This window comes from Lepisma saccharinum, chromosome 6 (genome assembly GCF_977018435.1).
Source record: "Lepisma saccharinum chromosome 6, izLepSacc3.1, whole genome shotgun sequence".
NCBI lineage: Eukaryota > Metazoa > Arthropoda > Insecta > Zygentoma > Lepismatidae > Lepisma > Lepisma saccharinum.
In genome coordinates, this window is record NC_139234.1 from 93983445 (window position 1) to 93997791 (window position 14347).

The window sequence follows — 14347 nt, forward strand, 5'->3', positions numbered from 1 at the left end:
ACCATGCCCAGGCCAGGATTCGAACCCGGGACCTCTCGCGTCATAGCGCGATGTACTAACCACTCTTTTTTTTTTTTTTTAAAAAAAAGGAAATACCCCCTACACGGAGGTATCCCCCACCATTCACTCTTTTTCTCACTTTTACACTTTTCAATTCTTACATTTTTCTTTGTTTCTTATCAACTGGACGAACACAAATACCCATGCCTTACCCGGGACTCGAACCCAGAACCCCTGGCGTTGTTGCGCGCTCTGCTAACTACTCCTCCACGGGAGCCGGCTGTTCATAAAAAGTTAAACTTATATGAATGGTGAAGGTTTCCAGTTGTTTCAATGGATTATATTCAGCGAACAACTTCTTCCACAATTCATTGCATGAAAATCTGACGGGTAAGCATTGTACGTGTACGTGTAGTATTTGCCAAAGTGATTCAAGGTATGATTATCATGATCATATCAGGAATATGTACGTGTAAAATATTGTAAATTTCTCGCTGTAAGGAGGCTTTTCATACGCTTGCCTTAACATCCGCGAATCTGTTAGCAAAAATTCATGCAGTTTATTCCCAAAGTGCACTGTGTGATGATGTCAAGTTGAATACAATCTATTTAACATATTTTACCTTATTTTGAATTACGATTATCTACTAAAGTCATATTTTAATATACTGTATTTCATTTCTATCACCTCCAGGTCAGTACTTCATAACGTTTTGAATTCATGTTGCTGAACGTACGTACGTACCAGTATTTGTGCACGTTAAAGTAAAAATGTTTATTTACAATTACAACATGAACGTGCCACTTCCTTTCATAACTTCAAAGATGTTATTTCTAATTTATCTTTTCTACAGAGGCTCTAGCACTAATCTACTACAAAATTTTATACACGGGTCCTTCTTTGATGCACGTCTGAAATTCACGGTAAAATTTAGGGAAAATTCAGGTGGCACTTCATATGTGACTACCCTATTGATAATGACGTAGTTTAATCATGTATTCCAATAACAATACAAATCTGTGAATGTAAGACTAGTAATTGGGTAACTTGAAAAAAAAAAAAAAGAGTTTGAATTTCCTAGATTGACTCTGTGCCCAACTCCACAAACATGCCTGTTGTAACAAAAATTTAAAACAAGAACTTGGAAATGGAACAGGTGTTTTCTATCACTGTCTCTTCCAATATCTAATTTCTAATTAATTTATTTCATGAATTAATAATTCTCTCATTTCCATATTTCTTATTTTAAAAACATTTCTTCGATTTTTCAGCAAGCTCTTGCGAGTTATATCTGTAATGTTCCGTCCTTGCAATTCCTAAATTGTGAAACGTTATCCGTCAACCCGACTTAACCTCTCGTCGCAGCTATCTTTACTCCAATAATTACTATACCATTGTATACCACATATATTGAATATCCAGCATTGCGCGTTTTGTAGACATCAAAAAATTTCGTTCATAACCAGAAATATATATCTAGTAGCTTACTGAGCATTGTGGGCATCCGATACATGCCCTTGAAGATTTATGCTGCATGTCCGTGATTTCTAGTTTTGAATTTACGAATGCGAACATCGAGGAACATTTCGAAGTAAAACTCTACCCTTGAATTCCAGATGTCTTCTAATAAGAATGAAGGGAAAATAAGCAAACAGGATGACAGTGTTCAACTTCAAAATGATATTACAAAGTTAGAAACGTGGGCAAAAATCAATGATTTAACACTAAATATCAATAAATGTCATTATGTACTCGAAAGAAAAACCCAGTTGAATTTCAGTATCAAATATACAACAATACTTTAGCAAGAAATTTTACAGTCAAGGATTTAGGGGTTATTTTTTATTCAAATCTTACTTTTAATAAAAACGTAGAACAAATAATAAGTGAAGCGTCCAAGAACCTTGGGTTTATTCTTAGAATGAGGAGGTATTTCAAGAGTATAGAGACACTAAAAGTTTTATATTATTCATATGTAAGACCAAAAGTCGAATATGCGTCTGTTATATGGAATACAGACAGCAAAGTACAGTGTAGCAATTGAAAGAGTACAATCGAGATTTCTTAGATTTTTAAAATACAAATTTCAGAAAGTTTACCCCACATTTGAACACTACGACAACCTAATATATGAATGTCGGTTTACAAAGCTGTGTCACAGAAGAACGTTCCATGAAATAGTATTCTTGTGGAAATTGTTAAATCACGAAATAGATGCTGAACATCTACTCTGCCAGATTAATTTTCGAATCCCGTCGTCGAAAACTAGACTGAAGAATGAAGTTTTTCTTATAAAGAAGGCTAGATTCGAAATTAAAAAGAAATTTCCATTGTGGAGAATGTGCACCAGTTACAATAAATTGCTAGTCAAGAATAGCACCATTGACATCTTTTGTATGAACCAAAGGGACTTCAGTAAAGCCACTATTAACACAATGGCCTAAGCTTAAACACAAATTTTTCTATTGAAATTGTGTGATAAAGTATATATATATATATATATATATATATATATATATATATATAATAAACAATTTTAATATTATATATATATATAATTTCTATCTCTATATTACAGAAATATATGTAATTGTATTGACTATGTATCCTTCATATGGGCTCTGTAATTAGGTATGTGGCTGTTGAGTTCAAGAAATAAATAAATAAATAAAGGGTATGGTAACATAGATGCGGCAATTAATTTCATACATATTGAAAAAGCTTTTAATATATTCACTCTAAGCGTTTTAAGATATTTGGGTGGTTCACGACTTTCACTCACTCTGTATCTACATAGTATTACATTGATTATACATTTTACTATTGCCTTGAAATTTCTTCATTTCGTAATCCCACGTGTGTTTTATTTAGTATTCCAAAGGGGCTAAGTTTGGCTATATTTAATTTTAAATATCCCTCTTATTCGAAAAAAAAAAAAAAACACCTTCACCAAATTTTTGTATAATGTTGAGATTCAAGAGGCCTCACTGTAGTGAAAATTTGAGATGTTTCCTCTCTCTCCCATTTGGTGTTACAGAGCGTCAAACTTTTGATATTGTGAAAACTTTCAATTTTTGGGAACTTATAAAAAAAAGGGGGCTCAGGGATGTGTTTAACAAATTTCGGACTTACCTGAAGGCTTTAATTAAACATAAGAACTATGCTTAAAGTATTTTGCCCCCTTCTTGGTTATTTTGTGCGCCAAATATGAGAAATTATGAGAAAAATGTCTTTCGGATTCAATTGTAGTATAGAATGGAAACCTCAATGTCGAATTTGAACACTCGACATATATAGGATTAAGTTATTAAATTATTAACATTTGTAAAAGTGGTTAAACGACAAGTCAAGACTAAATTAAGAGGAATTCAGAAACAGACTATATTGATGCATATTAAGTGATTGACGAGTTTAAAAAATGTAATTCTGACAGACGCCTCTTGTTGCAAATGCTTTGCATCTTGTGTTTGTTTATACGCTGCACCCAAAATTTTTCTTGTTTGAGTAATTTGTTTCTTAATTTATTTATAACATATTGTTTTCAACAGAATATTCAGATTTCAGACTATAGTCACCAAATTAGTTACTAGTGCATTGTTTTTAAAATTAGTTTGAAGTTGACATCTTATTTTGAACTTTGTGCACACACAAGTCAAAGGTTCTAGCTACATCTATAATGTCAAAACATAATCAATACCAATTAATGTGATCAATGAATAAATATTTTTATTTTGGACATAACAGCTTTTAAGCAGTTTTTTTGTTATTTCTAGAATATACATAACACAGGCCTGCATGTGTTTGGATGACTCACAGATGACTGTTGTCTCTGAATAATTTCAGTATGCTGATTCCAAAAATGAAATCCATTATTACCCATCACGTCTAGTTTTTCAGAAAATAGCAATATATTAACTGCCTTAATTTCACAATAAAATAATGTGTAGTTCCGTCATTTCCTCAATAGATGGGTCTGTTTAGATGGTGGTAAAATATTGGTTTTCTACAATACAAATCCTCCAATTTTGAACTATAAATGCACACAGAATAGAAATCAATGCATCTATTTTATATCTTTACAAGACACGTTGACATGAAAATTGTAAACTTTGATTACGTAAGTTCCATTTTTGAAATCCCTCATAAAAATTTTCTTCACAAAACGTCCAAAACTCAATGTTATAATGTAGTGGGTTGATTGAACTGAATGACGTGGAGAAAAATCTTGATCTAGAGAAAATCTTGATGTGATGGGAAGAAATGTGTGTCATATACGTCATCAGCATTCAAAATACTTCCAGAATCACCTATTGGTTTGTAAACAACCGAAATTTTCCTTGCATAAATTTCTTTTGATGTTAGGTAATATAGCTATGTAATATAATGGCGAATGTGATAGTTTTGATTGTGAAAAATCCTGACGTGATGGGAAAAAATGGATATCATTTCCGTGATCAGCATTCAAAATACTTTCAGAATCACCTATTTATTTGAAATCATCCGATTTTTTTTACAAAAATGCAGGGTGGTGATAATTGTTTACATTTCAATTATAATTTTATCTTTCTACCTCATTATTTCACAGAAGTTATATTAAGACTAATGAGAACAAAAGTAAAACAATTTCCCTTTACAATTGCATGTTACATTTTCTTAAGAATGTTAACAAACTATATCCCACTCGAACATCTGGATTAGCCACCAAACTTATCACGTTCATTGGAAATTTAACTTTTAAATTATTTAAAGTTCTGTATAATGTATTTCTTTCCCTGTTAGGCCTGTCAACAAGGGATGATTTTGGGGTCCAATAAGGAAAAAAGAAATAGGGAAAGCTGGACTAACTAACTAACTCTCTACTCTTTTCCATACCTACCGATTTCCTTTAGGTCCAGCTCAACGTTATCCCTCTACCTCCGTCTTGGCCTTCCTCAGGGAAATCTGGAACAAATTTTATTATCTTCATAAAAGGGTCTTTAACAACATACTAATTTTGTACCCCTCTACCACCCCGGATTTGGCCGCCATCTTGGAAAAATGGCGCCCAAATCAGTTTTTTGCAAATATTTCGCTTGGAAAGCATTTTACAGCAAAAGAGACTATGACAAAAATTAATCGACATAAAACTTTCTACAAAAAATGTTCTGTGCATTTTTTTTTGGAAGCACCATTATGGCGCTAGAGAATCGAGTGTTTTCACCTTTTTTCCGCCCCATTGTGAAAGAAGGAAACTCAAGAGAACGCTTTTGCATGGCAGCTTGAAGCCTTATTTCTTATTAAAATGCCTATTATAAATATTCTAAGGACTCTTCATGAAAATGTATTTTCAAGTGGTAATATATGGATATTAATTAAAACATAATTTTGTAATATTTAACATAAAACAAATGAACATAATGTTTGTATTTCTACTACTGTTTGAAACCAAAACATCGCTTGTCTTCTACCAGCAAGAATTCTTGTAAGTGAATGTGGAATAGATCATCAGAATTGACGTGAGCTTGCAGATCGAAGCAAAAGCGACAGGCCACAATCTACACAGAAATTTCAAAGCTAAGTGATGACACGGCCCCCTTTAGTCTAAATCATTCACCGTGTATGCGCCCACAACTGACGAAGTGCTACAAAGCACGGTATCGAGAACAAGGCCCAGTTGGAGTGACACGTGCAGCTTGCCGTGTCGCGTCAGTTCGAATAGTTGCATTTATTTCTTAAGATTGGTTTCCAAGAGATATGTGCTGCTTCCATCTGAAAGCTCCGTTCGTCTTCTATACTCTGTCCCGGGAAACTCTGGAGCGAGCGAACGAAGACAAGGGTCTGCACAAGTAGTAACTCGAGAAGACAGTAACTCGACCAATGAATACGTGAGAGCGAATATAATTGGATGGTGGAGGGAAAACGACTGCAGCTACTAACCGCTTACAGGAGCGTGTACTGCTTCGCCCGCCCACAAGCTTTCTCCCCTTCTCTAATGTAACACGTGGCCTTGTTCCAGAGATACCCAGGACAAGTATAGTAGAGTAAGGGAGCTTTCAGATGGAAGCGGCACGTGTCTCTTCGAAACCATTAAGAAGTAAATGCAACAGTGTCAGATTTTGAACATGCTATTGAACACTTTAGCCCATTTTTCTACAGCTACAAGTCCCCTTGTGTTGTGCAATCTTTAAGGCATTCACAGGGAGGAAGTACTACGCGCACCTCGTTCTACAGGCTGCTGCGTATCTTATCGCGCTGGATTGGTCGGTTCCCCGCTCCCCACTTTCCTTGCCAGCATGTAGGCCGCTCAACGTAAGACTGGACAAGAGCTATAGTTCATTTCAACACCAATCAAAGCAGTCATTCAAAATTTTCCAATTAATGTGAAGGAGATGCAAAGCAAACCCTCATGGCGTTGACAACACAACAGATGCAAATAAAGGGCTTGTTGAAATGAGAATATTAATACCTGCTTACTTCTCTCTTACCTAACAGACGCAAGTGGTATTTCCAACTATTGTAACGGGCAGCATGGAAGAATACGTTTCCAGGGCCAATGAATTCATTCCCGAAAGATGGCTGAAGGAGAGCCAAAAGCCCTCAGCTTCTTGTCCAATGAGACTGCACCCTTTCGCCTCTCTCCCTTATGGCTACGGATCCAGAATGTGCTTAGGTCGTCGCTTCGCTGATCTCGAGATGCAAATCCTCCTAGCAAAGGTAAGCCTTAAGGCCGAATCACACGGAACTGGAATTCCAGTAGGAATGTCCTAGTTCGCGCTGGACTGGCTACCCACCTGCTAGTTTTCGCCTCACAAGATACTTGTTACCGTACTTGTTGGTATACTTTTGTTCCCATAAGACATTGCGCAGAGCAGACAAAACTAAAAAGATGGACGAGCAATTTGAAGACCGTTGTAGGAGAATTACTGGTTATTAAAATATAAGAAAGAAAAGTATGGACTAGTAGAAATTGTCTCGAAAGAAAATATAGTATTAAAATGCTGACCAAGGCAAACTTTTATAGTATAAAAAATATACATAAAAACGTGACGTTTTCACCCTCCAACAGGGTCTTCTTCAGACGAAAATTCACAATAAAAAAATATCTTAACTGTGTTACTAAATATTAATGAATTCAACAGGAATGCACATCATCTCTGTTACTTTTTATTTTATTAAGAAGCGAAGAAAAATAACCAACACTCGGAAAACACAGACAAGAACTTTCCTTTTTCAAACTCACACTATCCTCACATGGCCAAACTTCGTTCTGATTGGCTCTTCCATAGAATCTAGCAGAGAAAGCCAGTTCAGCGCCAAATAGGACATTCCTATTGGAAATCCATTTCGGTGTGATTCGACCTTTACTTATTTTACTTGTTAAGTGAAGGCTCCTGCACGGTTAATGTAAAAATGTGTAAACTTAAAATTGAATACATTTTTTTAAATTTAATTTAATATTAGGTGTTTTGCGGGTACTTCTGCACTTGGACTATTTACACCTGTTACAACATTTCTGAACAAAATGGTGGGCATGTCGCATACATTAGATCTTTATTAAAACTAATCACAGAGCGATGGACTTCTAATAATTAAAATTTACCACGGATATATTAATAATTGAAACCACTACAAAGTACAACAGACTAACACCATGTTAGCTGCAAAAGTACAGTGTACAACGGTGAATTTCAAGTAGAGTGGAGTTGACACTTGAATGCCTTATAAAACACTACATCTGCGAGCGTTCTATAGCCTTATGGAAGAGATACATAATAGTTATTCTTGGAATACAAATCAATAAATAATACACTCGTTGCTATAGAATGAATACTAAAGTCCTGAAAATATTTCCAATTGATTGATATAATTCCCACTGCATATTTCATCAATCTATAAATGCCTCCTAACCTACAGAGCAATTGGTTATTCTGATGTCTCACTCTCATCTTCTGCCTCTTCGTCATCCGTGCCATGAAGAAGAGTTCAAACTTCCGCAAACAGATGACAATAGCTTGAGAATAAGTCCTGGCTTTACATGGTTTATAGATGTTTATGGCTGCAGCAACACAAGCCTTCCATCTGTCCTATTCCTGGGCAAGATCCATCTTTTCCATCCTCGCCGATTTCCTTTAGATCCATCTCAACGTTATCCCTCCATCTTTGTCTTGGACTTCCTACAGGTCTCTTACCATCAAGTTTCCCAACAATAATCCTGTAAGCTCTTCTTTCCTCTCCCATTCGTGCCACATGGCCTGTCCACCTAAGTCTTCGTTATTTAATTATTCTAATAATATCTGGACAGGAATACAAATTGTGCAGTTCTACATTATGTAACCATCTCCACTCACCTGTCTCCTCATCAGTTTGTTACGCACCCACATAAATTACTAATTCAGTGTTTAATATGTTAATCATAAATATGAATACTTGCATCAAAGTATGATGTCATAATTTGCTTGACTCAAATTTGTAGTCTGTTACAATGGTTATTGACTAACCTTAAGACATTTGAGTGTTGGTTGCTAGGTGATGTGATTTATTGATTTTGACAGCTGATGTAAGTTAATTTTAAAATGAATGCTTTAATTTGTGTACTCGAGGAATAATTATAAGATTAATACAGTTTTATTTCTAACAGGAAGTTTATTTTCGAATGCTAGTGTGGGATATTAAGATCAGCTGAAGTTTTAAGGTATTCTGACTGTCCGAGATTTAATATATTTTTCATAAAAATACACGTAAATTATTCCCACGTCTGAAAAGGCCTCATAGTAGGCTGACGTTTAGTGTTCTCCGGAATGGAATAATTGTAAGTATATCATCTGAGTTTAAATCGGGAACGTGACATGTTTTAGGTCCAAATATCTAGCCATATAACACTACAGGCAAAATTACTGTTTTGTATCTTTTAACTCTAAGTTACTTAGATATTACACGAGAAGATAAAGGTTTATGAAGAGAAAAGTAACAGGCATTTCCTGAATTAAGCCTACTTTTTATTTCCTCTTTAATATCATTTTCATTTGTTAGTATTACTCCCAAGTACTTGAATTTGCTAACTGATTGAAACGAGTTGTTATCAATAATTATATTTTGATTATTGCCTAACACTTCAGCCTTAATTAAAACTAATCATACTGAGATTTAGTTATTTTATGAAAGAACTAAAATAACTAAAGTGAAAAGGTGTACTCAGTACATAGGACAAGGATCCTTGCTGGTGTTCAGTTTATCAGAGTCTTACTAGCTGCAATAATGCAGTTCTCTACGGTGAATTTTGGGGAAGGGAAGCTTATTATAAAACACTGCACATCTTATCTCACTGTAGCTATCTACAGATTTATTCTTGGAATACAAATGAATACGTAAGACACACTAAATATCTCGAAAACATTTAAGATTTTTGGATATAATTTCTACTTATGTTAGTTTATCACTTTATAAATACCTCGAAACCTCCTCCATAATTGGTTGCTCTGCCACATTCGTACCTCATGTTGTACCTCTTTGTCATCCGTGAAAGTTGTTGCCAGGAAAACTGGAATAGACTGGCCCTAACGGATAATGATTTCTCGAGGATAAGTCCTGGCTTTACGAGGATGTTATAAAAGTTCCCTACAAAGTTATTTGTCATTGGTTATTCGAGCCTTACAAAATGGTGATGCAGCATTTCCTTTATAGTTCGTGGACCTTTTCCTTTCATGAAATTTGCCACCCTTAACATTAACAGAAAGTCGGACTAAGATCACATTCCTTCCTTTTCCCTAGAAATTGACGAAAATCACTGATTGCAAAGTAGAACCTTCCCAGACGTACAAGTGTATGGAACTCGGTAGTGATGCTCCGTTTTCTTTCCCCTCTAACAATCCCTACCAGGGTTGTTAAATGTCCAGCAACCCATAAATTCTATTGGGTTCCGCAAGAGGACTGGAACCCTTTTTCTAACACAATTTTAATGCGGTCCAAGTTGCATATTGTTTCATTTCAATACGGAACTTGAACCGGATTTAAATAGATCCGGAAAAAATGTTCCTGGACCGTATTTAATTGATCTGGATAAAAAGTTCCAGGACCAAATTGAAATACTTTACATATAGAAAGGTTCTTTACGGTCCACAACCCACTTACTCTTGCTGATTATATCTCCTGGACCGGAATTGAATTTATTAAAATTACTGGACCTTTAACAACCGTGGTCCTGAATTCTATTCGCCTGAATACCAACAGAGTTCTTACAAGATAATGTGCATTCGGTTCATTTTAAGGTCTGAAGTCAGTTCTCTGAGCGCGCACCGTCCACACACCTTAAAACTAAAACGTCGATGGAATATTTTGTAAGCTAAATGATCCCATTACATTTGCAATATGACGACCACTGGCGTACGCAGAGAGGGAGCTGAAGGGGCTACAGCCCCCCGAAATTTTTAAGAAAATGAAAAGAAAAATCAAATCAAGGCAGTGATGAAGCATCTCAATCTGGAGCCTCTAAGATTGTATTGGATGAAGTCGAAAAGAAAACTTAAAATGACCACCGATAACCATTTTTGTGTTTGAATAACTTTTAAAGCTAAGGTTTAAAATGCTAATTGGAGCTCATATTTTATGAAAATGAAACACCAACAAAGGGATATCACCAGCTGATGTAAGTTGATTTATGGCGATTCATTCTAAATATTTAATCTCACTCTGTTCAGCAAAGGTTAGATTCATGACACTGAACCCGCGTTCACATTCAGCTGTGAATTGGTACAATTTCGATTGAATTCACATAATCCTTGAGTGAGGTGCAAATGTATTTCGGATTTTCTTTGTAGATGTGAATTTTTTTATCTAGTGAGGAACACATGTTTTCGCTTTCATTCAAGTTCACTTGACATGTCACCATAAAACATACGTTCTTAATCATCTAAATGTGTGTGCATTTACTAGGACTACATGTGAAAAAAAACCTTGTAGAGAGTCTTAAAATGTAGCAATTTTTTACAAGTGTACTTTATAGAATCTTAAATAGCAAATTATAAGATAACTGCTTTTTCAAATCCTTCGAAGCTGAACCTCCTCAGAGTCGATCGCGGAGATAAGAATATATCTGCGTACCCTCCCCCCCCCACATATATATATATATTTATATATATATATATACTTGTGTATATATATACAAATCTTGAAGCACACCTTGAAGCTCCCCTGTCGATCCACCATTAAACCCACGCCAACTATACTTTTACTGGCCACAGGCCTACCAATCAAATCCGTCAAATGTCAGATCAAAGGACACAGCTCCTAACACACCCATATTACACTTCACATCTGGATGTTTCGTCCCTCTACTCTGAAAGGTCTTGGTACAAATAAGGTGCTGGTGACGCACCAGTCTTAATACTGCACTAGTTTCAAACCATGACAGTAGATAAAATGTTCTAACTGGTTCAGTTCTCAAAGCCATTCTCCGACAGGATGTTTAGAAGGGGCTTTGATTATTCGGTGCAAATGACCGACTATAAATATAATTTGTGAAAGTTCTTTTGTCTACAGAAAACAGCTCAACATCACTTTTTAATTCTCTTGCATAATCTTGGAGGACTGTTTCATTTTTATGGTCACCTCAGCATACGCATCAGATAGATCAAATCTTCAATTTTTATTTTTATTATTTAACATAATTTTTGTGACACTTCCAGCAAATCGCAACAATGAGGATGAATGACAACTAAACGAAATTCATGAAGGAAGAGTCACAAAATAACACCCTTGATCAGGTCGAGATTGGAAAACGTGAATTTCGGTGGCGAAATCCAAATCCCACAAATTTAACGCACCCGACCACAGAACCGCTGTAACAGGAATGAGTTTCCCCTGGAAAAATTTAACCCTCTTTAATGATTCCCTAGGAATGGTTTACTCCCGCTCAAATATCAAAGGCAACAAACCGTAACATATTGTCATTCAGAACTCAGAACGGAAATGGCCAAAGCATTATGAGTAAGATATTCCTGTCAGCGGAAATGTTCGAGCGCTCTCGAGCAAAGGTAAATGAAACATGAAAGGTCATTACATGCGGGAAGGATAATAAAAGTCTGAAGAGCATGGGAGAAGGGGACATTTTTGCTTGAACGGCGAGAGGAGGACCATCTTGGAGGCGAACCTACTAGCATTTGCATTCTGAGTCCAGACAGGGGTAAGAACATTTATCCTAATTCACCCAGTGCTGACCTCAGTCTTGAAGGTGTTTTGTGTTCACTGATTTATGTAAAATTAGGTACCTCTGGCATCCCCTAACCGGAGGGGGGGGGGGGCAGTTAGATAAGCGAGTATAAGCGTATTTGTGGATACGTCATAGTCTCTTGGTTCGATCCCAATTCATGAAAGTAACATACGAAACTAAATGGGAGGAAATAGTAGGAAATTATTACCCTAGAAATGGTTTATCCCCTTCGCTAGTCACTATAAAGGAAATAATAGCCTAATTGCCTGAGAGAGGTTAATCGTATCATATATAGTCCCCGGGAATCGTGCATGTAGGGGTATCACATGTAAAGAATATCTCTGAAACTATCTCTTCTCTCCTCTCGTCAACACTCCATTCTCTTCTAGTCTCCGTTCCTCTTCCGCCCTTCTCTCTACTGCACCTCTTATCAGCTCCTCTCGTCTTTACTAACCTCTTCTCCACCCCTGTATTCGAATCTCAACTCCACAGAGCTCTTCTCCTCTTCTCTCCCTTTACCTAATTTCGCATTCTCTTTCCTTTCCAATAATTTATTCTCCTCTATCCTGTCTTTTGTTCCCTCCTCTGTTTTCTATTTCGTCTTTCGTCCCTCTCCTCCACTTTCACGTCCTCTCTTCTTTTCTTTTGCGTGGGCTCATCAGCCAGGTATATTTATATGTCTGGGAATGTATAGATGAGGGGTGAGCGTAGAAGAACTGCACAATGTGTATTCCTGTCCAGATATTATTAGAATAATTAAATCAAGAAGACTCATGTGGGCAGGCCATGTTGAACGAATGGGAGAGGAAAGAACAGTTTACAGGATTCTTGTTGGGAAACCTGATGGTAAGAGACCAGTAGGAAGGCCAAGGCGAAAATGAAGGGATAACTATGAGATGGACCTACAGGAAATCGTAAGGATGGAAAAGATTGGATCGATCTTGCCCACCATAGGGACTGGTGGGAAGCTTGTGTTGCTGCAGCCATAAATCTTCGGGTTTAAGAAGGTTAGAGAGTTAGTTAGTTAGTAGTGGATGTGCAGATGTAGACGGTGAAAGGACATTTTGATACAGAACTCAATGCTTCTTACTTGGGTTCTAGAAATGTAATAATTTCTGAGTCTACAATCTTAGATTTGCTGTGAGCTACAAGTAAAGTTTCAGAACTGTTGCTGTTGAGAAGAAAAAAAACTTTAATTGTTCTAATTTCTTTTCAGCTCCTTCGTTCGTACAAACTGGAATATCACCATGGAAAGCTGGACTACAAAGTAACTTTCATGTATGCTCCCCACGGCCCTCTAAGAATTCGATTGTTAGAGAGGTCGTAAAAACTGTCGCTGTCAAATGGAAGAGACTAATATTATAAATTGTTCACTTCCTGCTCTTCAGTACCTTGAACAAGCGAAATGTGGAAATTGGGAAAACGTGCGAAGGAAGAAAAGTAGATAGTTCCTTCAAGACGGACAACAATCGTTCAAGCAACACAAGTTGGGAGGCACTTCATTCCACTTTTGAAATGCTTCAACAGAAATCTGTAGCCGAATTACGTCAGAAATAGCATGGCAGGTGATGTGTAATCTTATATTCTTGTGTATTTATGTTCATACTTTGTACATCTCAATTAATTGTGATAACACAAATACTTCCCATTTTTTAAGGTTTATTTTTGTATCTGAAGGAAATGCAAAAATAAATACATGACATTTCATTTTTAATTTATTATGTACCTACATCAATAAATTATTTTTGTTTAATGGAACAATATTATGCATGTGTAAAATATGTGTTTTTAAAGAATAATATTTGAAGATTTATGAACAATTATACAAAGAAAGATTGTCGATATTTGAATCCCTTTATTAATCATCACAAGCAAGAATTGAAGTAGTATAATAAATTTGAAGCTTTTTTAAATTGATGGTCAACATACATAAGATGGAAGATCACAAGAAAATAATTCCATACGTATTCAATCAAAACGAGCAGAACTAGTTTCACACTGTTTTACACATATGTGTGGGTAAGAGAGAAACACGCATGTGCTTTAAATTATAGGATAATAATATAAATTGATGAAACATGCAGACTGGATCATGAAAATCAGCCGGAGCATTTAATAGTGTACTAGATGTAATCACTTCGTAAATAATGGGTTTCAGTTCT

The 14347-nt window shown here is 36.0% G+C and overlaps 1 protein-coding gene across 1 annotated transcript in view; it reads left to right on the top strand.

Moving 5' to 3' along the window:
- Positions 1-13892, top strand: part of LOC145988936 (putative cytochrome P450 301a1, mitochondrial) — a 200214-nt gene extending 186322 nt beyond the window's left edge. The window contains exons 10-11 of the mRNA XM_083124243.1: positions 6473-6694; positions 13402-13892. Of these exons, the coding sequence (XP_082980369.1) occupies positions 6473-6694; positions 13402-13512 (333 nt within the window). The 3' untranslated portion in view covers positions 13513-13892. The remainder of the gene's footprint in view (positions 1-6472; positions 6695-13401) is intronic.
- The last annotated feature ends 455 nt before the right edge of the window (positions 13893-14347 follow it).